Source organism: Oncorhynchus masou, chromosome 22 (assembly GCF_036934945.1).
Source record: "Oncorhynchus masou masou isolate Uvic2021 chromosome 22, UVic_Omas_1.1, whole genome shotgun sequence".
Taxonomy (NCBI): Eukaryota; Metazoa; Chordata; class Actinopteri; order Salmoniformes; family Salmonidae; genus Oncorhynchus; species Oncorhynchus masou.
Genome location: NC_088233.1, coordinates 36,083,049 through 36,110,503, shown reverse-complemented (window position 1 = coordinate 36,110,503; position 27,455 = coordinate 36,083,049). Strand labels below are relative to the sequence as shown.

Here is a 27,455-nt window from a genome sequence, read left to right as displayed (position 1 = left end):
AAACTGTCCAGAAAACCCACGAAATGGGAAACCCGTAACCCACAGACGTGCACACAAGTTACACAAAACAGAAGGTCACAATAATTAATCCCGCACAAGGAACCAGGCAGGCCGGCTGACTAATAAAGCCTCACTAATATTATACCCAACTCAAAACAGGTGCACTCAATAAACACATAAGGAGGGGGAGGAAATAATCAGTGGCAGCTAGTAGGCCGGCGACGACGACCACCGAGCGCCACCCGAACGGGAAGGGGAGCCACCTTCGGTCGGAGTCGTGACACTAATCATTTTCTGTACAGTGAGTATTTTGTCCTTCATGTGATTAAATCAAATTCTGTTCTTTACATCCTTACTGACAAAAGCAAAATAAAGGTTTAGAATTAAATAAATACACTCCAGGCTGTAGTGATGTTGACATACAATCATTTACCATACAGTAAGAATCTTTGACTCCATTTAATCACATCTGTTACAATTTCATGTTGTACAATCACAAATGATAATGAGGAAGGTACACAAGGGCATGAAGTAATGGCAAACAACAGAGCATATCCCATATGCTGCCAAAACACCTCCTATGTTCTCATTCTAGTAGCCTATGCACTCAATCACTTCCTGGTTATATTATGAGAAAACCATCACTAAAATACTAAACAGGTCTTGTGACTAACCAGGTTTCTTCCATGTTGATCATGTTCAGCATCATGTAGGAGAAGTGGAATTTTGACAGCATAATTTTCATTGGCAATGACAAAGGCCATTGTTGTGTTTCCTAGAAACAGCAGAAGTTGTCTGACTTGCTGTCAGTGCATATGTACCTTCCCCAACTTTACTTGTCGATTTCAGTCTACAGTCGGCTACTTTCACTCCAAAACAGTCGGCATTCCACTCCAAAACGCCCATTGTGTAGGCTATATTTAAGCAATAAGGCACAAGGAGGTGTGGTATATGGCCAATATACCACGGCTAAGGGCTGTTGTATGTATGACACAACGCGGAGTGCCTGTATACAGCCCTTAGCCGTGGTATATTGGCCATATACCACAAACCTTCGAGGTGCCTTATTGTTATTATAAACTGGTTACCAACGTAATTAGAGCAGTAAAAATAAATGTTTTGTCTTACCCGTGGTATACAGTCTGATATAACATGGCTGTCAGCCAATCAGCATTCAGTGCTCGAAGCACCCAGTTTATAATTAAAGAAATCCTCTTCCCACTGGGTGTAACAGTATAACTTTAGACCGTCCCCTCGCCCATACCCGGGCGTGAACCTCTGCACACATCAACAACCGTCACCCACGAAGCATCGTTACCCATCGCTCCACAAAAGCCACGGCCCTTGCAGAGCAAGGGGATCCACTACTTCAAGGTCTCAGAGCAAGTGACGTCACCGATTGAATCGCTATTTAGCGCGCACCACCGCTAACTAGCTAGCTATTTCAAATCCGCTACATGGGCAAAAACAGGTAGAATCTACATAGTTTCCACAAAAAAAAAACAATTCAACGTCATCAACGTAAGGGAATTTTGTAATTTTCCCACCCAATGTTTAGCCTAAATCCAATGACATGGTGAAATTTGTTGTTTATTTCAAATTGCATGCATGTTAATTGACAACTCAGCCAAATTTAAATCAAAACTAGACGTTGAACTGATGTCTGTGCCCAGTGGGTTTAAAAAAAAAAGCAAATATATGTAATTGGAATTACTCAGTAGAGTCTGCAAAACTTAAAATGTTATCATGTGCTGACCAATGGGTTTAATACAGAGTGCTGTTGACTCCTTGATCCACCCACTCCATTTATTGCAAGGCACTATTTCATTTTATTTATTTAACTAGGCAAGTCAGATAAGAAGAAATTCTTATTTACAATGACGGCCTACCCCGGCCAAACCCAATCCACACTGGGCCAATTGTGCACCACACTGTGGGACTCCCAATCACGGCCAGTTGTGATACAGCCTGGAATCGAACCATGGTCTGTGGTGATGCCTCTTAGACAGCTAAAGCCACTCGGGAGCCCACTGCACTGTATGAACTACATATTGGCTTATAGAGAATATTTTTTTAATATTAGCTGAGGTAAAAGTGGGGTTGGGATTACTCAGTAGGGTCTGTAGAATCTATATATGGTGCTATTTCTAGTATTCCCAACTCCACTTTAACCTCGGCACAGCCCAATATTGGGAACATACCAGTCTGAACATTGTATTTTTCGATAGTGTTCCTAACATAATTTTTTTTAAAGCATATTTTTAATTACTTCTATAAATTCCTTGTTGCATTTACTTATAAGCACAACACAAATGGACATCGAATGTAATATGTTTTTTTGTGAGTTATTCACATTGCAATGTTTAAAAATGTGGGCTTTTATTTTTAATGATTCGTCATCATCATGCAAAGTGACGATTTCGTTTGTGCTGCTGGCAGAATACTAGTGGAATGCGGATCTCTATTTTTCGGGAGCTGCCACAGCCATCGGGGTTTGAGCTGAGAAACTGGATCCTTCCTCGCTGAAACACTGCCCTACCTGTCGAATTTAAGGCAGGGATGTGTTTTTATCAGGAAAAGAAACTGCCTCAAAATATTTTGTATTTTACCTAGACTACATTTCACAATATAGGCTCACATCTGGATTCGTCACTGCACAGGCTGAATACGACATATGATGAAATTTGCCTAATGCTCGTCAGACGGTTTCCTCTCTCACTTTGATACATTCATTGTAGCTTAGAGTGGAAACTAATTTACATTCCGACAACGTGAGTACATAGAGGCAAACACATAGCCTATCGTTAGATGCATACGACAAATTAAATTAGAATATATTTTTTTGGGGGGGGGGCAGCACAGATTGGTGATGGCTTTCGAGGTTTAGAAGCTGGCGAAATCAGATTTACAAGGTAAGTCTTTCAAGAATACTGCTTGAATTACATTTTCATTAGACTATTCATTAGGATGTGTTGGGTTGAATTAAAAGCCTAGATTTGTGAAATAATTACGAGATTTTGGGGATATAGTCTATTGCCGTTTAATGCATCGGTTTGGTGGTCCCCAATGTAGGATATCTCGTTTCTTTGTATCTTGTTCTCAGCTCTCAGTTTTAAACAGGGTGTTGTTCAATTTCTGAACTGCCCCATCGATCTGCCAGTGTTGCTAAGATACAGCAGTGCCATGAAGGATGGAGGGCAAGTGCTCGGGTGAGGGGTTGTAGGGACACTGCAATTAACAGTAATAACCTATGATGCGTGCATCTCAACTGGGTTTAGGTCAAGAGTGGAGGCTCAGGCTTGGTTACTTTGTTGCACCAAGAATTGAAAAAGTTTATGGGCACGCGACATATTAGGCCTACATGTTTGTATTGTCCATTTCAAATTCACTTCTTCATTTAGAATCATGCATGTGAGCTTCAAGTTTAAATTTAGTATGTCATGTGCACAAGTACAGTGAAATGCATTTTTGCAAGCTCTAAACCCAACAATGCAGTAATCAATATCAAGTTTGCACTAAAAAATAACATAAGGCAGAACAAAAACACACAAGAAATACAAATAATAGCATATTTGCAATGTGCAGGAATACTGGAGTGATTTGCATATGTATATGGGTAAGATGACTAGGCATCAGGATGTATGATTAACAGAGTAGTAGAAGCATAAATGAAGATTGTATGTGAGTGTGTGTGTGCATGTGTGTTGAGTCAGTATACATGTGTGTGCATGTTATGTGTGTGTTGGAGTTTGGTGAGGCCTGTCAGTGTGCATGATTTTAAAAATCAAATACAGTTAGTCTAGTCATTTTGTTAGTTATTTAGCGGTCTTGCTGCTTGGGGATATAGATGTCCTGGATGGCAGGGAGCTCGGCCCCAGTAATATCCTGGATGGCACAGAGCTCGGCCCCAGTGATCTCCTGGATGGCACGGAGCTCGGCCTCAGTGATGTTCTGGATGGCACGGAGCTCGGCTCCAGTGATGTCCTGGATGGCACGGAGCTCGGCCCCAGTGATGTTCTGGATGGCACGGAGCTCGGCTCCAGTGATGTCCTGGATGGCACAGAGCTCGGCCCCAGTGATCTCCTGGATGGCACAGAGCTCGGCCCCAGTGATATCCTGGATGGCACGGAGCTCGGCCCCAGTGATATCCTGGAGGGCACGGAGCTCGGCCCCAGTGATGTTCTGGATGGCACGGAGCTGGGCTCCAGTGATGTCCTGGATGGCACGGAGCTCGGCCCCAGTGATGTCCTGGATGGCAGGGAGCTCGGCCCCAGTGATGTCCTGGATGGCAGGGAGCTCGGCCCCAGTGATGTCCTGGATGGCAGGGAGCTCAGCCCCAGTGATGTCCTGGATGGCAGGGAGCTCGGCCCCAGTGATGTCCTGGGCTGTCCAAACCATGATCTGTCGCGCCATACAATCGAGGGCGGTGCTGTTGCCATACCAAGCAATGATGCAACCAGTCAAGAAGCTCTTAATGGTGAAGCTGTAGAACCTTTTGAGGATTTGAAGTCCATTGCCAAACTTTTTCAACTTCTTGAGGGGTAAGAGGCGCTGTCACGCCTTTTTCACAACTGTGCGCATGTATGGACCATTTTAAGTCCTTAGTGATTTTCACCCAGAGGAACTTGAAGCTCTCAACCCACTCCACTGTAGCCCCGTCGATGTGGATGGGGGCGTTCTCTATTTAATGTTCTGCTATTTAATGTTTCAATGTGGTTGTGGTATCCATACCAGTTATTATTATAGGTCAATAAGATGTTTTGTTATTAAGTTATTGACAGTTATGTGTAAGTTCCTATTTGTGGCCAATTTCAAAGTTTCAAAAGAACGTTGGTGTGGAGGCGACTCTCAAATTGTACCTTCTTAGATAAGTGATCATAATGTAGAACTAATAGATTAATGTGTTGATATATGCGGAAGGGTAGCCTAGTGGTTAGAGTGGTGGACTAGTAACTGCAAGGTTGCAAGTTCAAATCTCCAAGCTGACAAGGTACAAATCTGTTGTTCTGACCCTGAACAGGCAGTTAACCTGCTGATCCTAAGCAGTCATGGAAAATAAGAATTTGTTCTTAACTGACTTGCCTTGTTAAATAAATAAAAAATACAAATATGGGTATTCATCACTATTTCTTGACAATTGAAAATATGGGTTTTTCATGCTAGCAATCGTACCACATGTCACAGTCAATACAGTGGCAGCATAACTTGTTTTTAGAAATGTTATCAAATTTATTGAAAATGAAATACAGAAATATCTCCTTTACACACCCCTGAGTCAATACTTTGTAGAAGCAGCTTTGGCAGCAATTACAGCTTTGAGTCTTTCTGGGTAAGTCTCTAAGAGCTCCCACACCTGGATTGTGCATCATTTGCCCAATTATTATTTTCAAAATACTTCAAGCTCAGTCAAATTTTTTGTTGGTCATTGCTAGACAACCATTTTCAGGTTTTGCCATAGATTTTAGTCAAAACTGTAACTTGGCCACTCAGGATCATTCACTGTCTCTTCTTGGTATGCAACTCTAGTATATTTGCTTACCATATTTTCATACAGGCTTTCTTCCTCTCCGACAACTGAGTTAGGATAGACATCTATATCGTTGTAGTGACTGGGTGTATTGATACACCATCCAAAGTTCAATTTATAACTTCACTATTCTCAAAGGGATATTCAATGTCTGCTTTACCAATATGTGCCCTTTGTGAGGCATTGGAAAACCTCCCCGGTCTTTGTGGTTGAATCTGTGTTTGAAATTCACTGCTTAACTGAGAGACTTTACAGATAATTCTATGTGTGGGGTACAGATGTGGTAGTAATTTAAAAAATAATGTTTAACACTGTTATTGCACACAGAGGCAGTCCATGCAGCTAATTATGTTACTTGTTAAGCACATATTTACTCCTGAACTGATTTAGGCTTGCCATAACAAAGGGGGTTGAATACTTATTGACTGAAGACATTTTAACATTTAATTTTTAATTAATTAGTAAAAATAACATATTGAAAAACGTTATTCCACTTTGACATTATGGGGTATTGTGTGTAGACCAGTAACAAAAACTCTCAATTTAAAAATTCAGACTGTAACATAACAAAATGTCGAAAAAGTCGAGGGGTATGACATTTATCTCAGGTGGGCTTAAAGGGTACAGTAGCACAAAACGCATCCTCTCTATACAGAATGTAAATGGAAATAAATAAATATTGTTCAATATTGTCAATACTAACTTTGCATAATATTGTAGTCTATAGTGTATATTTATACCCCATACCATTCGTTTCCAAATAAACTTAGCAAAAAAAGAAACGTCCTCTCACTGTCAACTGCGTTCATCTTCAGCAAACTTAACATGTGTAAATATTTAAATATCTTCCACCAAGGCACCTGCGAGTTCCCAGACATTTCTGGTGGGAATGGCCCTAGCCCTCACCCTCCGATCCAACAGGTCCCAGACTTGCTCAATGGGATTGAGATCAGGGCTCTTCGCTGGCCATGGCGGAACACTGACATTCCTGTCTTGCAGGAAATCACTCACAGAATGAGCAGTATGGCTGGTGGCATTGTCATGCTGGAGGGTCATGTCAGGATGAGCCTGCAGGAAGGGTACCACATGAGGGAGGAGGATGTCTTCCCTGTAACGCACAGCGTTGAGATTGCCTGCAATGACAACAAGCTCAGTCCGATGATGCTGTGACACACCGCCACAGACCAAGACAGACCCTCCACCTGCAAATCGATCCTGCTTCAGAGTACAGGCCTCGGTGTAACGCTCATTCCTTCGACAATTAACGATAATCCGACCACCACCCCTGGTGAGACAAAACCTCGACTCGTCAGTGAAGAGCACTTTTTGCCAGTCCTGTCTGGTCCAGCGACGTTGGGTTTGTGCCCATAAGCGAAATTGTTGCCGGTGATGTCTAGTGAGGACCTGCCTTACAACAGGCCTACAAGCCCTCAGTCCAGCCTCTCTCAGCCTATTGCGGACAGCCTGAGCACTGATGGAGGGATTGTGCGCTCCTGGTGTAACTCGGTCAGTTGTTGTTGCCATCCTGTACTTGTCCCGCAGGTGTGATGCTCGGATGTACTGATCCTGTGCAGGTGTTGTTACACGTGGTCTGCCACTGCGAGGACGATCAGCTGTCCGTCCTGTCTCCCTGTAGTGCTGTCTTAGGTGTCTCGCAGTACGGACATTGCAATTTATTGTTCTGGCCACATCTACAGTCCTCATGCCTCCTTGCAGCATGCCTAAGACACGTTCACGCAGATGAGCAGGGACCCTGGGAATCTTTCTTTTTGTGTTTTTCAGAGTCAGTAGGCCTCTTTAGTGTCCTAAGTTTTCATAACTGTGACCTTAATTGCCTACCGTCTGAAAGCTGTTTGTCTTAACGACCGTTCCACAGGTGCATGTTCATTAATTGTTTATGGTTCATTGAACAAGCATGGGAAACCGTGTTTAAAACCTTTACAATGGAGATCTATGAAGTTATTTGGATTTTTACTAATTATCTTTGAAAGACAGGGTCCTGAAAAAGGGACGTTTCCTTTTTTTGCTGAGTTTATTTTATAGGGTGTTGATATCCCTAATATTCAATAAACCTGAGCATAAATGTTTTTACTTCAGATTTACAGTGCCTTGCGAAAGTATTCGGCCCCCTTGAACTTTGCGACCTTTTGCCACATTTCAGACTTCAAACATAAAGATATAAAACTGTATTTTTTTGTGAAGAATCAACAACAAGTGGGACACAATCATGAAGTGGAACGACATTTATTGGATATTTCAAACGTTTTTTAACAAATCAAAAACTGAAAAATTGGGCGTGCAAAATTATTCAGCCCCTTTACTTTCAGTGCAGCAAACTCTCCCCAGAAGTTCAGTGAGGATCTCTGAATGATCCAATGTTGACCTAAATGACTAATGATGATAAATACAATCCACCTGTGTGTAATCAAGTCTCCGTATAAATGCACCTGCACTGTGATAGACTCAGAGGTCCGTTAAAAGCGCAGAGAGCATCATAGCCTTAATAGCCATAGGTGTTGTGGCAGGTGAAGTATAGCTTAGTGAATTGGATTTCCACTTAACACTCTAGGAATGTATGTATAGCCTAAACATTCCGTGAGGAGCTTTGAAATACAAATCCCTGTCGCAAAATTCTTCTAATGTCAGAGCGGAGGCTCACGGGCATCCGGCTCAATGGTCCAGATTGTGTCAATCATTGGCTATTTGCCATACCCTGTTTACTATATTTGGTATTGTCACTGTTTCATTTCAGTCGTTTTTTTACTCACTCAAATAATGTTTACATCAAATAACAGTTACGTTGTAATTAGCACACACACACATAATTAATAAACATAGTAGCAGTAAGCTGTGTGTAGAAATGTGTTATTGAGATGTGAATAATTGTTGGTTTTATCGAACATGCATTTTCTTCAGCCTAATTAATTATGGCCCCGACAGAATTTAGGAGTCATTCAGCCCATGGTTTGTTGGAATAGATAAGAGACTAAATGTGTCAGTTTGAGCCTGTGCTCATTGACCCATATGGTGCTGAGGTCTCGGCTCAAATTCAATATCCAGTTCTGGGACTACACTGTCAGTGATACTGCCCAGGACCTATAGAGCATTCAGCTAACTTACCATAAAGGACTACTAACTGTGCAGCCATGTATAAACCTTATTTGACAAGCACCAAAATGACAATCACACAATTTAATCATACTGTAACTATTTGTTTATTTATAAATTACACTGAACAAACATATAAACGTAACATGTAAACTGTTGGTCCCATGTTTCATAAGCTGAAATAAAAGATCCTAGAAATGTTCCATACGCACAAAAATATAATTTCTCTCAAATGTTATGCACAAATTTGTTTACCTCCCTGTTAGTGAACATTTCTCCTTTGGCGAGATAATCCATCCACCTGACAGGTGTGGCATATCAAGAAGCTGATTAAACAGCATGATCATTACACAGGTGCACCTTGTGCTGGGGACAAATAAAGGCCACTCTAAAATATGGACTCTTGTAACACAACACAATGCCACAGATGCCTCAGGCTTTGAGGGAGTGTGCAATTGGCATGCAGACTGCAGGAATGTCCACCAGAGCTGTTTCCAGAGAATTTAATGTTAATTATCTACCATAAGCCGCATCCAACATTGCTTTAGAGAATTTGGCAGTATGTCCAATCGGCCTCACAACCGCAGACCACGTGTATGGCGTCGTGTGGGCAAGCGGTTTGCTGATATCAACATTGTGAACAGAGTGCCCCATGGTGGCGGTGGGGTTATGGTATGGGCAGGCATAAGCTATGGACAACAAATACAATTGCATTTTATCGATGGTAATTTGAATGAGATCCTGAGGCCCATTGTTGTACCATTCATCCGCCTCCATCACCTCATGTTTCAGCATGATAATGCACAGCCCGTGTCGCAAGGATCTGTACATAATTCCTAGAAGCTGAAATTGTCCCAGTTCTTCCAAGGCCTGCATACTCACTAGACATGTCACATATTGAGCATGTTTGGGATGCTCTGGATCAAAATGTACGACAGCGTGTTCCAGTTCTGGCTAATATCCTGCAACTTTCGACCAGCCATTGAAGAGGAGTGGGACAACATTTCACAGGCCGCAGTCAACAGCCATGATCAACTCTATGAGAAAGAGATGTGTCACACTGCATGAGGCAAACGGTGGTCACACCAGATACTGACTGGCTTTCTGATCCACACCCCTACCTTTATTTTAAGGCCAATCTGTATTCCCTGTCATGTGAAATCCATAGATTAAGGTCTAATGAATTTATTTCAATTGAATGATTTCCTTAAAATAACTGTAACTCAGTAAAATCTTTTAAATTGTTGCATGTTATGTTTTTATATTTTTGTGCAGTATATATATTAACTAATATTTAGCTCACTATAATAAACCCCTTTACAATCCCCTTTACAAACCCCTTTACAATTAAAGTGTACCTTAATTAAAGTGTTACCCCACTGGGCAAAAACTGGTTGAATCAACATTTCCACGTCATGTGGAAACGTTGATTCATGTGATGACGTTGAATGAACATGGAAAACTGAATTGCATTTTTTTAAAGTAATCAAAGTAAGAGAATTTCATATTTTTTTCACCCAAATTTGAACCTAAATCAATATGACATGGTGAATTTTGGAGAGGATTTCACGTTAGTTGACAACTCGACCAAATGCAAATCAAAACTAGACGTTGAACTTACGCCTGTGCCCAGTGGGACAGGATTTTCTGTTGCACCGTTGAGGATTTTTTAAAACATTTTTGTACATGTAGACTTATATAGTCCACTCTGAAGTATTTTCCAATTGAGCTCAACAACATTCATCAATTTGATCTTTTACTAGGTTAATAATATGCTGCCCAGAGAATTGAAAGTGCCAGCAGAAGTCCTATAGACACAGCTGTAACTAGGTTACTCACTTCTGAGGCCATACAGAGTGCTGTTAAAATGTGTCCGGTGAGAGTTCTAAGTAGGTTACTGTACGGAGCATCCTCCATCACAACCTAAAATAGGTTATTCACACAATGATTCAATTGCGAAGTAACCTACTGTAACATCTTTGTGCACAAGGACCTCTGTAAGTGTGCTGCAATTAGGCAGGTTGTCATGCAGACTGATGTCCGATAGAGAGGTAGATATGTTGACGTCGGGCTCATTGAGACAACATGCGGTACAAGGCAATCCGGGTTGCATAGCTATCTGTAACAACACGTAGTTGGACTAGGACATCCCTCCTTATTCCACTTTAGGAAACCCCTTTTTGAAGCAGAAAGTGGCAAACTTTATTTATTTTATACCCATGCCCGTCTTTGAAAAACAAAATGCTTCCAGTGTGTGTGTGTGTGTGTGTGTGTGTGTGTGTGTGTGTGTGTGTTTTCACGCTCAGCTACTGCCGTAACTGGCTCTGGATTCCTAACAGATGGGATAGTCTCCTTGCAGAGACAGCCATCACATCAGCTTACAGAAAATGTGATGGCTTTGTGCAGTCAGGCTTTTGATCCTGTCAGTAACAAGTTTGTCCTCACCTGGGAAATTTGATGTGTGCTCAAGCCTGGCAGGAGTAGAGACGCTTCATGAATCTAATATCCCATTTCTCCCACACACACACACACCTTTTATTTACAGAGGAACTTCAGACCTTGATATCCTATCCACCCCATCTTGTAGCCTACCACTGTTTTCATTTTCATTGGGTAATTGTACATGTTTAGTCTCTTGGGTTTTACAATATTCATTGCATTTGCATATACCTCCCGTTTTAGGCTAACCCAGTATAACTGAGCTTTTTTTCAGGTAGGCCATGCTCATAACATGCCCACTGTATCCTAAGTGGTAGTGAGTGAGCCAGCTAGGGGTTAACTGTGTCAGACCAGCCCAGACTAGCTGAGGCTGCGTTCCAGGACTCTGTCACCCCTGCTTTCCACTGGATGGATGGGCTCCGCGGCGGGCCCTGGCAACGGGCCCCAGACCTGGGAGTCTGTGAGAACCTTCAATGGTCACAAACGGGCAGGAAGAGAGGTAGAGGGAGAGAGCGATGAAGGAGCAATATTAGATTGCTGTATTGAGTAATGAAGATAGAAAGGAATTGAATATGGCAAAGGGACAGAATGTGACACAGTGAAATGATTGAGAAATGTGATATGGAGTGAGGATCGACAATGAGAAGGTTAAAGGGGCCACTCTGTTGAGAGAGAGAGAGAGAGAGAGAGAGAGTTAGGAGGGACGATGTGGGAGGAGGGACAGGACAGCAAGGGAGGGAGGGGTACTTGACCTTTAAGAGCCCTCTGTGTGAAGCCTCAATTTATTCTCTGTTCATCCTCTATTCAGCTGTGCTTTATTGCCATGCATTTGTTTCTGCAATTTTGTCAAGGCCAGCTAAAAATATCACAACCCTAATTCAACAACAATGAAATACCAATGATCCTTAACAATGGAATGTCTGCCTTGCATTATTGCTCATCGAGCACCCGCAGTCACCATTGGTTGAATTTGATAAAATTATGATAATACGTGGAGAATCTGGAAATTAAGTAGGTAATTTTACATTGTTGGTATTTAATAAAGTGAATCAGTACACTGGCTATCTGGTGGTATCCATTGTCCTGCTAAGTGGCCTCTCCTCTGACAGTAGCCAGGCTGCATTACAGTGTTATGGCCTTGAACAGAGCAGGGAGCTGAGCTGACTCACACACTCAGCAGTAGCTGGTCAGTCCTCAGAGAACAGACCTCCAAGCTAGGACTTATTGAACAGTAAGCACTGTGGAGGGAAGAGGAGAGGACATCAGGGCTACAGAGAACATTTATAGAGTTTAAAAATCTGAAGTCTAAAGTCAGTTTTAAGTGGTATGAAATATAGCATATCCATGATAAAACAGCTAATTATGAAATATGCCTACTGTGCCATATTCCACCAATAAGAACTCATGTATACACAGACAAATTATATTTCTTCTCACTCTCTCACATACTGTCTCATCTACTCTGTATTATCTGAGCACTGTTACTGCTTCATACAGTTGAGCTGGTGGTTTGTGATAGAGGACAGCAGTATTCTGACAGCAGAGGGTCTCTGAATCAGCACGGAGGCTCCGTAACAATGCCATAGCGAGGGTCATACAAAAACCTAAGAGACAGCATAATACTCCTCTGGAGCTCTCACCGTGGCTAAGTCCGTCACTGTGGCTAGGTCTGTTACCGTGGCTAGGTCTGTCACCGTGGCTAGGTCTGTCACCGTGGCTAGGTCTGTCACCGTGGCTAGGTCTGTTACCGTGGCTAGGTCTGTCACCGTGGCTAGGTCTGTCACCGTGGCTAGGTCTGTTACCGTGGCTAGGTCTGTCACCGTGGCTAGGTCTGTCACCGTGGCTAGGTCTGTTACCGTGGCTAGGTCTGTTACCGTGGCTAGGTCTGTCACCGTGGCTAGGTCTGTTACCGTGGCTAGGTCTGTCACCGTGGCTAGGTCTGTCACCGTGGCTAGGTCTGTCACCGTGGCTAGGTCTGTTACCGTGGCTAGGTCTGTTACCGTGGCTAGGTCTGTCACCGTGGCTAGGTCTGTCACCGTGGCTAAGTCTGTCACCGTAGGTCTGTCACCGTGGCTAGGTCTGTTACCGTGGCTGTGGGCTAGGTCTGTCACCGTGGCTGTCACCGGTCTGTCACCGTGGCTAGGTCTGTCACCGTGGCTAGGTCTGTCTGTTCTGTCACCGTGGCTAGGTCTGTCACCGTGGCTAGGTCTGTCACCGTGGCTAGGTCTGTCACCGTGGCTAGGTCTGTCACCGTGGCTGGTCTGTCACCTAGGTCTGTCTGTCACCGTGGCTAGGTCTGTCACCGTGTGGCTAGGTCTGTCACCGTGGCTAGGTCTGTCACCGTGGCTAGGTCTGTCACCGTGGCTAGGTCTGTCACCGTGGCTAGGTCTGTCACCGTGGCTAGGTCTGTCACCGTGGCTAGGTCTGTCACCGTGGCTAGGTCTGTCACCGTGGCTAGGTCTGTTACCGTGGCTAGGTCTGTTACCGTGGCTAGGTCTGTTACCGTGGCTAGGTCCGTCACCGTGGCTAGGTCCGTCACCGTGGCTAGGTCTGTCACCGTGGCTAGGTCTGTTACCGTGGCTAGGTCTGTCACTGTGGCTAGGTCTGTCACCGTGGCTAGGTCTGTCACCGTGGCTAGGTCTGTTACCGTGGCTAGGTCTGTCACTGTGGCTAGGTCTGTCATTCTCTTGCCTATTCCGTTTGGATTAATAAACTTTGTAAGACTCCAACCATTTGCCTCCTTTGTCTGCATCTGGGCCTCGCCTTGTGTCATGATACAACGTCTACTGTTGAAGTATTTTTTTCATCACTTCTTTTTGCTACAATGCCATGGCAGCCAGCTGTGAGTCAATGTTTCCAGGGCAACAGAGGCACCTCACACCCCCAGATCCCCACAACCCCATGTACAAAATCAGGACAGAGATGGAACAAAGAGTCTTACTTTGTGTGTGTGCGCATGCACTGTGTGGGTTAACGGAAGAGACGACTGAGGGTGCGGTCACTCGCAGACTTGACATGCACCATGACCACTGCATCATACAGGAGCAGTGAGTGAGACCAGAGCCAAGCCTGTGGTTGTTGCTTGTGCTGTATCTTCCTGTCACATGAAGATAGATATAGCATATCTCTCTACAGGTAGCAATCACTCAAGTCTCAATCCTCTCTCCTGAATCTCCCTCCAACTTCCACGCTCCTTTCAATCTCTCTCCCTCTCCTTCTCTCTTTCTTGCTCTTTTTGATGTCCCTGTTCTCAAGGATCCTTCAGTAGGCTCCACAGCTTTAAGGAACAAATGCGATGCTTGCTGGTGAATATGTAATCTAAGATATATATTTTTTCTAATTGCGAACAATGCAAGGCATCATTGGAGCTTTTAGCACTACGCCCACATGGAATCACAGTGCCTATAATTGAATCTGAAGCTGAGGCAGCAGTACCCAGCAGCCTGCCATAGCCACCTGTTTAGTTCAGTGGAGCTAGGCTGTTCCACTGCCAGCGTGTACTTTACTGATCTCTTCTTCCTGAGTATTAGTGTGGGCTGTATGCTATTGTTTTGGGAAGCATTTTGGTAAGCCCAGGCTGGTCCACTTGTAAACTATGAAGTGTTTGTTGCTCATACGTCCTTTCTGTCTCTTAGTTTTTCCTTGTCTTTCTGTAAATTTGATTCAGTGAGCGTTACACACATCTCTGCTGACCGCACAAAGAAGCTGTCCAGTCTATTATTCTGGTAGTCATGGAAACCTGGAGTCTCCTCTTTGGTGAAAGCCATAGTGCCATGTTAACAGAGAACAGAGTACAGACACTGATACACCTTTTACCAATAGCTCAAACATTGTAATTACAACAGGTGTTACTGCACAACCATATGTCTATGTAAGGGGGTAAATCCATTTGAAATCAATCACTATTTGACAGCATCCCGTTTGATTTAAACAAAACCTGCCATACATGTTTGCCCATGGAAGAAGTGGTCCGAAAGTTGACCCGTTTGTCATACCCCGCCATACCATGGGACATGCATGTCTTCATCACTGGAAAATAAAAAAGGTTGAGTTTAATGTCATTTAAACACTTACAAACAGGGTTGTCAAGCTGTTGTATATATATATTTTTTTTAACTTTAAACGTAAATGATCTAAAAACGCGTAGACTCTACTTTACTGAGGTGTTGTGTTGTGCCGCCATCAGTTCAGACACAACGTACTCTGGAGTACAGGGTTGGTGTAAATTCAATCATAGAAATATAATTAATAGAATGGACCTATCCCTTCAGACACTGCAATTTAGTTGGTACACCATTCAAATTAAATTGACATTTTAATTATAATTACTACCAAAAAGATGGCTGCCGGTCCACCCACCTTTGAATGTCAACTTAAACGGTCATGTCTATTCTATTATCTATATTTCTATGATTTCAATAGGTCTCCCTCACTCTCACTCTGGATAAAAGTGTCTGCTAAATGACTCAAATGTAAGCAAGTTGTGGGGGAAAATATGATTTTCACCAATTCATATACATTTTTTGTGTTGCTTGTATCTAAACCAAGGGAGATAATTTTAAAATTATTAAAAAATGGCTCAATTGACCCTACTATGGAACATTTAGTTCAAATCAAAAAGGGATTGAATTCAAATGGATTTGCCCAAGATATTACCTACACTGTTGCTCTGTATTGTATTGTGGTTGCATAATTGCCAGCATATTATGGTCGAGTCACTGTGGAACATTATTTGGTTATTATCTCTTTCTTTCTACATGTCGTCTCTGGTCTTTGGCAGCAGAGTGCCTCAGCCATACTGTAGAGACATTCTCTTTTCATCTATACGCTCCTAGGAGAGGCCCAAAGATAGAAGCACATCCTCTGTTCTGTCCTCAGAGACAAGCCTGAGAATGAGAGGGAAATGAGGTGTTTGGGAGGAAAGAGGAAGTCAAAGAGCATAAGCAGTAGAGATGGAAAGCGGTTTTAGGCTGAAGCAGGGGAATATGGGAGATGGAGAATCTGCTATACTGTGAGGACAAATTCTACTTCGTTTTGTGTGTTTGTGTATAAAGACCAAGGGAAAGAGTAAAGGCCGAGAGGGGCTCAGGCGTGGCTTTCTTCACAGCAGACACAATACCTTGAACGACACTAAAGCTTTAAAATCAAATACTGTCATAAAGTCAAATACCAAGGTAAATGTCAGTATCTATATTCCTGGGAATCACCACAATGCCTGTGTGTTATAAATGCACTATTGATTCACACCCTCACTTATTTTATCTCCTCTCTCCAGGGGTCTACTGCTTCCTGTACAACAGTGTGTTGGTGTCTCAGGGGGACAGGGATCTGGAAACAAGTAGATAGGGAGCAGGAGATATAGGAGTTACAGGGGCCACGGTGTCTATCTGGTCCTCTGTTTCCCTGTGAGGCTGTCTTTGTGTCAGGGATCGAGAGGTGGACACACATACAGCCAAGGACTGGCTAACAGCAGGACTAAACCACTCTGAAGGGCACTGGAGGGCCACTGGGCAGAAGGTTGGCATCTGGCTGGCAGAGAGCGGGCACTGTGGTGGGCAGGCGACCGCAGCATCGAGATTACAGATTAGGCAGAACAGCAGGTCAGGGCACATTATCCTGACACAATCTGTACTTCCACCAACACCACACCGCAGAATTCAATTAAACCCTACTGCTCCTGCTACTGGCAGGCAGTGGCCCAGCCTCACACACATACACATATACACAAATAATCTCCACTGCTGGACAGCTACTGAGCCCCCCTCGCTTCCCTGCTGTCCTGTTTGACGATCAGCGCCAGATGGAGTGATGGGAGTTTTTGATTTTGATTGGTTTATCTTTTTTTCAATCCAGTCACTCATTGCCTCACGGTTCCTTGGAGATCATTCATTGGTAAGCTGTTTTAAGGTCACCATCTACTTTTCTTAAGATTCTGGGTCAGTCCCCTTTGTCATTATGGTCAGAATGCTTTGATTACTTTGGGGGTTTTACTGTATTCTGTTTTTACTCTGGCTGAAAACCACTGGAATTTAGACAGAGAGCCTGGACCCAGGGCATTAGAAGGGCTGGTAGATGCTCAGTCTGCCAACACAGGGACACACACCACTCACAGCCTCAATGAGAACTAGACTACAGGGCTCCAGACCCTATGTTTCAGAGCTGAACCCAAGGTCCTGAGTAGCTCTGCTACTCTGAGATGACACTAATGACTCAGTACCTGACTTTTACCATGGATATCACTGTAGGTGGATACGACTGCTAACCAAGGTTAACGGAGCGTGATAGGCTCTGACAGGTTCTCAGACTAACAGTGTACAATTTGTGTTGAGTTCGTCAGTTTTTTATGTGCAGACACTCTGCTGGAGCTCCCATCCAGGACTTGAGCAGTGCTGTGTGTGGAAAGTCGGGGCTGGGTGGAAGGTGTGAAGAGCGGCAGCCACGTGTGGAGAGACAGAGAGTGAAGGGAGCAACACACAACTCTGGAAGAAACTGTTTAGTGTGAGACACTGAGAGACACACTGTGGTGCAGCGGCTCTCCCTCTCTCTGTTTGACGGACTGGAAGAGTGTTCTCTCTGAGCCAGCGTGAGCCAGCCTGCACGCTGAGTGGAGCTGAGGCCAGTAGGGTGGGGACAGTGGCAGGGAGCGGTGCATGGCAGTGGGGGGGCCGGGTGCCGTCCGTCACCCAGCACCGGGAGGGGCGCTGGGGTTGGGGCTGGGTTTGGGGCGGCCCTGGGGGGGCGAGGGGCCAGAAGTCAGGGAAGCTGAGGCCCTGGTTGACAGGCGGGGCCAGCGTGGAGCGGGGGTGTCGGCCGGGGTCTAGCGACGGTGGAGCGGGGGGTATGCGGTGCTCACTGAGGGTGTGGGTGCTGCTGGGCTCCCTGGGCCTGGTCTTTCTCACCTCCCTCTTCTTCTCCATCTCCCTGAGGGGGGGCGTCGGCCTGCCCTACCTGGACCCACCCGGATGGGAGGAGTCTCGCCGAGTTAAACTAGTGCCCAACTACGCTGGTGTCCACCAGCTAAGCCCTCTAGAGGGCACCCAGCAGGAGAAGACATGTGCCTGCCCCCGCTGTGTGGGAGACCCTGGGGTGTCGGACTGGTTTGATGAGAACTACGACCCGGACATTTCCCCCGTGTGGACACGGGACAACATCCAGCTGCCTTCAGATGTCTACTATTGGTGGGTGGTAAGTGATCCAGCTGAACACCACCTATTTTTACTCCATTTTACCCATCCTCTTTCATTCTCCTGGTCTCCATGGAAAGAATGAGAGCAGCTCTGCCAATCATATTAAAAGAAGACAGAGCTGTAAATGTCCTTGGAAGTTCTGTTTGAATTACTGTCAGGAAATCAAGCCTATGTGATCACTTGGATAAAAGAGGTTGTTATTTCTAACACTAACGTAGAGGAGGTGGGAGTTCAGAGGTTTAGCCTATTTAGCGTCACGTCCTTGAGCTGCTGGCTTTATATATATCCCAACTAGATAATTAGGTGAGATTGTAAACAGAAGTAGACCGGCCAGTGCCGAAACAGTGTAAAGTAAACGAGGTTAGAGAGAGGAGGAACTAATGAGGTAGTGAAAGGTGAAGGAGTGCATAGATTAGGATTAATGCATCTCCTGTAAAATCAAAAGTCTTTTGTGTTGGTTTGAAGATATTGTTTTAGGAACATATCTCTTATGGAATTGGCTAGTCTTTGAGCAGAGTGCTGGCCCCTTACACTCAAAAAAAGGGTACAATTAGAGTACAGTATTGTTCTCGGGGGTACAAAAATATCAAAATACACATAATGTACCTTCAGACATACACATATAATCTATATTCGGTGCCTTTTAGGGTACATGTGTTGATAATCTAGTATAATGGCCCACTTTTCTACCCAATATTTTGGATATAAAGGTACAGTACAATCAGCACAAACTCGCAAAAACCTTGACCATCTGTCATATTTCCCAACATGCTCTATTGTGGGTATTTAAAAGAAATGGTTTGTTTCAATGTGTTCTTTGCATGCACATTGATTGATTGATCTTATGCTACACAAAGGTAAATAACATACACTACAGTTCAAAGGTTTGGGGTCACTTAGAAATGTCCTTGTTTTTGAAAGAAAAGCACATTTTTTTGTCCATTTGTGTCCATCATCAAATTGATCAGAAATACAGTGTAGACGTTGTCAATGTTGTAAATGATTATTGTAGCTGGAAACGGCAGATTTCTTTAATGGAATATCTACATAGGCGCACAGAGGCCCATTATCAGCAACCATCGCTTAGCTAATCCAAGTTTATAATTTAAAAGGCTAATTGATCATTAGAAAACCATTTTGCAATTATGTTAGCACAGCTGAAAACTGTTGTTAAAGAAGCAATAAAACTGGCCTTCTTTAGACTAGTTTAGTATCTGTAGCATCAGCATTTGTGGGTTCGATTACAGGCTCAAAATGGCCAGAAACAAATAACTTTCTTCTGAAACTCGTCAGTCTATTCTTGTTCTGAGAAATTAAGGCTATTCCGTGCGAGAAATTGCCAAGAAACTGAATATCTCGTACAACGCTGTTTACTACTCCCTTCACAGAACAGCGCAAACTGGCACTAACCAGAATAGAAAGAGGAGTGGGAGGCCCCGGTGCACAACTGAGCAAGAGGACAAGTACATTAGATTATCTAGTTTGAGAAACAGACACCTCACAAGTCTTCAAATGGCAGCTTCATTATATAGTACCCGCAAAACACCAGTCTCAATGTCAACTGTGAAGAGGTGATTCCAGGATGCTGGCCTTCTAGGCAGTGATACAGCCTGTGATACAGCCTGGATTCAAACCAGGGACAGGCCTTAGACTGCTGCGCCACTCAGTGTATATACCTGGTATAAGGGAGAGGTGCAATGAAGAGTATAGTCATAGTTTCTCTACAATGAAGCCTGAGAGGAGCAGAGCAGGAGCAGAGCAGGAAAGACACTGTCTGGCAGCAGAAATGCCCACTAAACATCTGCCAAGAATTAGTGACCCTGCAGAAATCCGCTGTGCAGTGCCAGGCGTTGGCATCGAGGAGAGGGAGAGAGATGAGAGAAGGAGCAAGAGAGATAGAGGAAAGGATAGAGGGGGAGCAATGGGGAGAGAGGAAAAGAGAGAGACAGTGAGAGGGTCATGTAGGGGAAACTGAGAATTGGGGAGGAGGTGGCAGGGGGGAGCAGCTATGCGAGAGAGAGAAACAGGGTTGCTGGTGGGAGAGGGAGAGGTATTTGAAGGAGGTGCCAATAGTCTGATGGAACTATTCTGTTTCTTTGTTGGGTGGCGCTCAGATAGCCAGGTGTTGAACAACAGCCTCTTATTTTCACCTTCAGTGTTTATACATAGATGTCCTCTCTCATCCATTTCCCCCCAAAACATCTCACCTCTTTTCACGTTCATTTAAATATTCAGTTTCCTATTCTTTTTTTCATGAATCACTACTACACCCTCCCCCTCTGCCCTATTTTGACATCCTGGTGGAGGAAAGAGTGTCCTTTTCTGCCCTCAGAACCACCTCTTCTTCTCCCATCCCATCCCCCTCTCCTCAGCCAGTCTCAGTGGCCTGTCCTCCCATATGAGTCTATGGTACTGCCCCTGCCTGCTCTCCTGACCGTGCTGCCTCTCTGTCGCCCCCTGCATGTAGATGCTGCAGCCTCAGTTCAAGCCCCACACTATCCAGCAGGTGTTGCTGCGGCTGTTCCAGGTGATCCCAGGCCGCTCCCCCTACGGCTCTTGGGACCCCGCCCGCTGCCTGCGCTGTGCAGTGGTGGGGAACTCAGGCAACATGCGTGGGGCTGGGTATGGGCCCAACATAGACGGCCACAACTACATCATGAGGTGAGGAAGGGAAGGAGAGAGGGTGGGAGAGAAAGAAGATGCTTGTTTTCTAAATCTGTTTATTAGCTTTTAATTAAGTTGTATTATACCGTGTATAATACTACGATTGTAAGCTTTCGTATCTCTGCAGAACATTGTGTACCCTTATGGTGGGTGGGGAGGGGGCGTAGGGTGTCCTCAACAATGGGTTCTGCTGATGTCTTGAGTCTGATTATGTTTGATGAAATCTTCCCTCCTCATTGGCTGGATAATTGGTCATGTGACCAGCAGCTCTCCCTCGGCTGCAGCTTTGTGTCTTAAGAAGATAAAGGCAGCAAAACATATAGATTATAACGGTAATGCACTAAATCCTACTGAGCTAATCCCTCTCCCTGTCTGTCTGCAAACACACACAGACCGACAGACACAAACATAGCATATACTCACACAAACATTACACATGCACAGCCATGCATACAGTCCACTATACAATTGCACACACACATAACACATATGCAATCCATGGACAGGGATGGAGACAATCAGTGACAATATCTAAACATGGCAGTGGGTTTGCATATGAGAGAGGGGAAAGAGAGAGTGTTTTTAATGACAGTAGAATGTGTGTGGGAGGATAAATAACAGTAATTAAACTCAGCACAGCATCCAGGGATCAGCAGCCATTTGCTGCCTTCTGAAGCCTGCCTGCGTGGGCCCAACCAGCAACTAGTCTGTCTGTCTGTCTGTCTGTCTGTCTGTCTGTCTGTCTGTCTGTCTTTGGAGTTACTTCCAGCATGGTCTAATTCCCTGTGTCTGTCCTGTCTGTGTCCTTCAGGATCAACCTGGCTCCCACGGTGGGCTATGAGGAGGATGCAGGCAGCCACACCACTCACCACTTCATGTACCCAGAGAGTGCCAAGAACCTGGCAGCCAATGTCAGCTTCGTCCTGGTGCCCTTCAAGACCCTGGACCTGCTGTGGATCACCAGCGCACTCTCCACTGGACAGATCCGCTTGTAAGAGCAATGCTCACACACACATGCATTTACGCATGGACACACACACACACACACACACACACACACACACACAACACACACACACACACACGAACACACACACACACACAAACACAAACTCAATCCAGCTCCATTTATATTGCTTTAACACACACACGTTTTCACACTAGCAGATTTTGTTCACATGTTCAAAGTGACCTGCTGCTTCACACCTTCACAAGCACAGTGCCACTCTCTCTCTCTCGCTCTCTCTTCGCTCTCTCTCTCTTCGCTCTCTCTCTCTTCGCTCTCTCTTTGCTCTCTTTTCGCTCTCTCTTCGCTCTCTCTCTCTCGCTCGCTCTCTCCTCTCTCGCTCGCTCTCTCCTCCCAGTCCAGGTCAGAGCACATCATCAACAGAGCACTCTCTCTGTGGAAACACGGGAATGTGCCATCTGTGAATCATTCAATCACTTAAAAGCAATTTAGAAAGTAAAGGATAAAATAGTGTTTCATCTCTCTCTCTCTCTCTCTCTCTCTCTCTCTCTCTCTCTCTCTCTCTCTACCTACGCCCCTGTGAAGCAGTTTCTACGGGTGGACAAAGACAAGGTACTACGTCTATCATCAGAATCTCTCCGATCTCTTATATGTGTCAGTCAATGGTACTTTTCAACAGAACATAATTATAACTGAAGAACCCTTTTGTGAAGTGCCCGTTTGGACGGGTGTTTGGCTTGCTTGTATGATATCAAAGCAGAATTTACAATCCTCAACGTCTCATCTTTCACAATACATCGAGTCCTCGTAATTTACAGCATTTCCTTCACTCAGTCAACCAAAAATGTGCAAAAGTCTTAATATCCTAATGTTTCTTTAGACCTGCCTAAACGAAGGAAGAAAATGGCTCTGTTAAAATGTAGCTGCCCCAGGGCTGCGTCATTACCAGCTATTTTTATTAATCGAGGCCCGGCTATTTCAGTGTTAAACGGCCATATGGCACTGCACATATGCTTTTGGGTCAAGTGCAAGTTGCCGATGGTTGATGATCACTTGTGATTTATCAGGTCGTTGTTAATTGCTGCAGTTGTGAACCTTGGGAAATATATAACTGAAATTGTTCAAGGAAGAAATGAATGCGATTCTGTAGATGCTCTGTTTTTAATTTAAATAGATGTTCTACCTTGTATTGCATACTTTTTATTTGACCATATCATGTTTTAGGTTATTTCTAGCCGTTGGTGGAGCTTTAGGTATTGTCTACTAATGTAGCCAGCTTTTGGGGAGTAACAAGAAATATTAAATGTTTATAAAGTATATATAGTTACTAAATGTTTCTTAAGGCTCTACATTCATCAACAACTGAAGAATTAAGTGTATGTAATGACATTTACAAATGCATTCATTTCACAATTTATAAATATCCCATTCATGATATATATATATAGATAAATACCTTATAAATAATCTTATGAATTGACAATAACTCCTTTATAACTGGTACATTATTAGAAAATTATTAATAATTTAAAAAAATTGGACATACTATGATCAAACACCTTATTCATTATCATATAAATCATGAATAAATAATTACAAATGTGTAAATGGCTATTTAGTGATTTCTTATTGACATTTACAAATGTAGGAAAGAATTATTAATAAATGGTAAGTCAACTCTTTACAAACTGTTTATCTCCACAGGTTCAGATTTTTAACCCAGCCTTCTTCAAGTACATCCATGACCGCTGGACCAGGCACCACGGACGCTACCCCTCCACAGGCATGCTGGTTCTGTTCTTCGCTCTGCACGTGTGTGACGAAGTGAGAGACACACACACACACACACACACACACACACACACACACACACACACACACACACACACACACACACACACACACACACACACACACACACACACACACACACACACACACACACACACACACACACACACACACACACACGCGTCTCGGTCTGTTAGGATTGACATGAACAGGATTTGTTGGCCTATCTGTAATGTTTGAAAACCTTGGTCTTGTTTTCCAGGTGAATGTTTTTGGCTTTGGCGCTGACAGTCGAGGCAACTGGCACCATTATTGGGAGCAGAACCGCTACTCTGGAGAGTTCCGGAAAACAGGGGTACATGACGCAGACTACGAGGCCCAGATCATCGACTCGCTGGCGAAGGCCGGAAAAATCACAGTTTTCCCAGGAAAGTGAAGGCTGGAGGTGTGGTGGGCTGGCTTACAGGAACACTAGAGTAACCATCACCACCATATTTATGTGCTTAGTTATCTGTTTCTTTGTGATTTGCATAGAGAGGGTTCCATAACACTAGATCATATGTTGCCTGATGACCCTGTTCCCATTGTGCAGGAGGGTAAGATGCTGATGGTTGTGAGTGGAACTACATGTGACTACACACTCTGCCCCCAACAGGCCTACCTCCATAGCCCTCAGCCCTGATGAGAAATGAACGGTCAGAACAATAGGAATAATGTAGTGGGGGCGGAGAAGTCTGGCCTAGCCACTGTATGGACCTGTGAACCAGTCCCATCCACAATCCCACCTCCTGCTCATCCGCAGGGGGTTGAGTCATCACACGCCTTAGGGGTCTCACACCTAGAGACTCAGCCCCCCTCCCACTCTGTAGCCACCACCTAAATGTCATGGCAACAAGTGACGGACACTGATCTACCCCTGCCGTGTTCACACCCACCTGTATAGCTGCTGTTAAAGCCCCCTTGCCCCTCGGAGCTGGGAGTACTAGGTAGTTGAAGTTTACGTGGTTGGAAGCCCAGAGGCTTGTTGTTGTAATTATATGACTATCATGTTGAAGGTATGTACGGCCCACAGGGATTTGACCACATATACCGTATTAACCGTTTGATTTGTTTTAGCCATTTTAAGTGACTAATCATCCTGCTAATTAGGTGGATCGGGGAGAGGCTTACACATGGTCAACAACAACACAAGCAGACATATCGCGATAAGACTAACACTACTCACTCATTAACATACACACACACTCTTCCACGCATACACCGTTCACACAATGTTCTTGGTCATTTAGAGCTAATACCACTAAGTATAGGACTGAGTACAAAGAGCTCACACTAAAATGACCTGCTGCCTCCTGTTGCCTGTTAAGGGATACTGCATCACTCTGAGGCCCATACATTATATGTCCATAAGACAAACTGAAGGCTGCCTCCTCTGTGTCTAATGATGGCCACTTGGTAATGGAAAGTAATATGGCACAACATAACTAACCCGACTGCTAGTAAAAAATGGCACTATATTTTCAGATCAGAGTTTAGGAACTCTAAAACGGTAGGGAGCTTAGCGGGTAGTCTAGGCAGGTAGTCTAGCAATTAAGAGTGTCGGCCAGTAACTGAAAGGTTGCTGGTTCAAATCCCTGAGCTGACTCAGTTAGAAATCTGTCTGTGCTCTTGAGCAACACACTTAACCCTATTGCTTTTGTAAGTAGCTCTGGATAAGGGCGTGTGCTAGTTTAGTTAAATGTAAAAACTGTCTTTAGTCCTGGCTGCAGTAGTTATTAGCCAGTTTGGCAATGTGACATTCAGTTAAGGATTTCTGCTGTTGTGTAATCCTATGATGATATCTTAAATATGGTATATACCATTATGTACTATATGATATACTTGTATTATATCTATCCTTTGCACATCATGGAGTTCTTATATGACACTCTGACATTGAGTTGGGCAGATCACTGTAACTGATTCCTACACATACTCATGTCTGTGTGGAATTTTTGTTTTGTTTCAGGTATGTGTCTCCACCTGACACACATACTTTAAGGACATCTACGGAGTGCCAGTGAGTTTTTATAAGCCCTCACTCCTTACTAGTGTGTGTGAGAGAGAGTGCTGTAAACAAAATTGTGTGATTTACTTAGTGTTGTCAAAGTGCGATTTTCAGTTAGACCCCTCTCATAACAAAATAGACACATATCAGAAATGTACAGCAATGTGACAACACACACACACATCCATGCTTGCGTGCCTTGTCCCAGTGTTGGACATACCTTTCCTGTAGTGCACCATAAACCTCGGTACACGTGTGCTACCTTAAGCTTGATTTAGTCTGCACAGGACATTCACACAAACCCAAAGCCCCTTCTACTATGGGTACTGCTATTGTGATCATAACAGCGTGTCAGCCATGTCTCTTACACACATACACATTCTGAGGGCTTCAAATGTCTTCTCTGACTTAGACACTACACCTTATATTATACCCACCCCCTCTGGTCTTGCCTGGCTGAGAGCTGTGCCTTCTGGACCCATATGATTCACTCTGCCTTTCTCTTGGAGCCACGTAGAGGCTTCCGTTATGCTGTTGCTTTTTAAACAACTCATTATCTAGAGATGAAAGAAAATAAACTCTTTTATCTGTGACTAGAAATGGGTAAAGTTGATGACTATGGTTGTATTCATTTGCTCTCCTCAATCAGTGTTTTGCCATTGTGTCTGTGATTCGTATCTGCTGAGGTATCGTGTTCAATATGACAGCCGATGGCATTGTGTCTAGTGGTTAAAACATGTCTCCACCTTATGTCTGTGTTTTACATGGAATGTTTCTTAGTAAGTATACCCAACACTTTCCTGGGTGATCCTACTGACTACGCCAGAAATAAAATGTGCAATACATACTGAAAGAGAATCAAACACAATGGACATTGTTCTAATGATTGGACATAACTTTAATTCCGTTACTCTCAATTACTTTTGTAATAACTGTTTATACAACAGGACAATACCCATATCTACTGTAACAAAGCTAGCACATTGAAGCTGAATGCCACGTTTTAGCTCAACGTGCATAAGGATACAGTATGTTCCCAAATATGTTGTTCGATTGCTGTGTACACTGTGGGGAACTGACTGTGTAAAAGGTGAGAAATCCCTTTCAACTCTGCTGTCCCTGATAGTATTATTCCGTAATGGATAGTTTTGAATGTATTTGAGTTCATCGGGTCTGGCTTGAGTGGCTTCTAGTGATAACTGAATGGTCTCTTATGAAGCATCTATGCTGTTGCAGTGTTTTGATGGTTTCATCTCCAGCTCTTCATTAGAGGTCTCGTGCACAACAATATATACCGACAACAGACTGATGGTACCATCAGTGTTACGATCATTATTACCAATAGTATCCTCATTAGTATTATGACGGTCATTGGTTGTAGGCACTCTCTCCTTACTACTTAAAACCTCAGTGTGTGATGGACTGTTTTTAATCACATGCTGTTGTGAAAATAAAAGCAACATGAAAAAATTGTGGATTTCTGGGTCTTTTCTACAGTGGGGCAGTAAGAGCACTTACAACACGTCAGCCCCTGTACTAACACTGGACATCGTTACCTAGCATCAGCCTGACCAGATAAATAGGTAATCTGATCATCACCTATGAACTACAGGAGATGACAGATTTAAATAGTAGGAGGAGAAATTAAGAAATCAAGTGTTATCAGTATTTTTCTTCCACAACATGGAATTCATCAAGGCATGAATGCGTTGTGACGTTCATAAG

General features: G+C 43.9%; 1 protein-coding gene across 1 annotated transcript; it reads left to right on the top strand.

The window, feature by feature from the left end:
- The first annotated feature begins 17,635 nt into the window (after positions 1 to 17,635).
- st3gal2 (ST3 beta-galactoside alpha-2,3-sialyltransferase 2) lies at positions 17,636 to 27,186 on the top strand. Its single transcript, XM_064930059.1, has 6 exons — positions 17,636 to 18,259; positions 20,729 to 20,922; positions 21,737 to 21,916; positions 22,459 to 22,504; positions 23,597 to 23,716; positions 23,946 to 27,186. The coding sequence occupies exons 1-6, from the start codon at positions 17,915 to 17,917 to the stop codon at positions 24,117 to 24,119; spliced, it is 1,059 nt and encodes a 352-aa protein (XP_064786131.1). The 5' UTR covers positions 17,636 to 17,914; the 3' UTR covers positions 24,120 to 27,186.
- Positions 27,187 to 27,455: the final 269 nt, after the last annotated feature.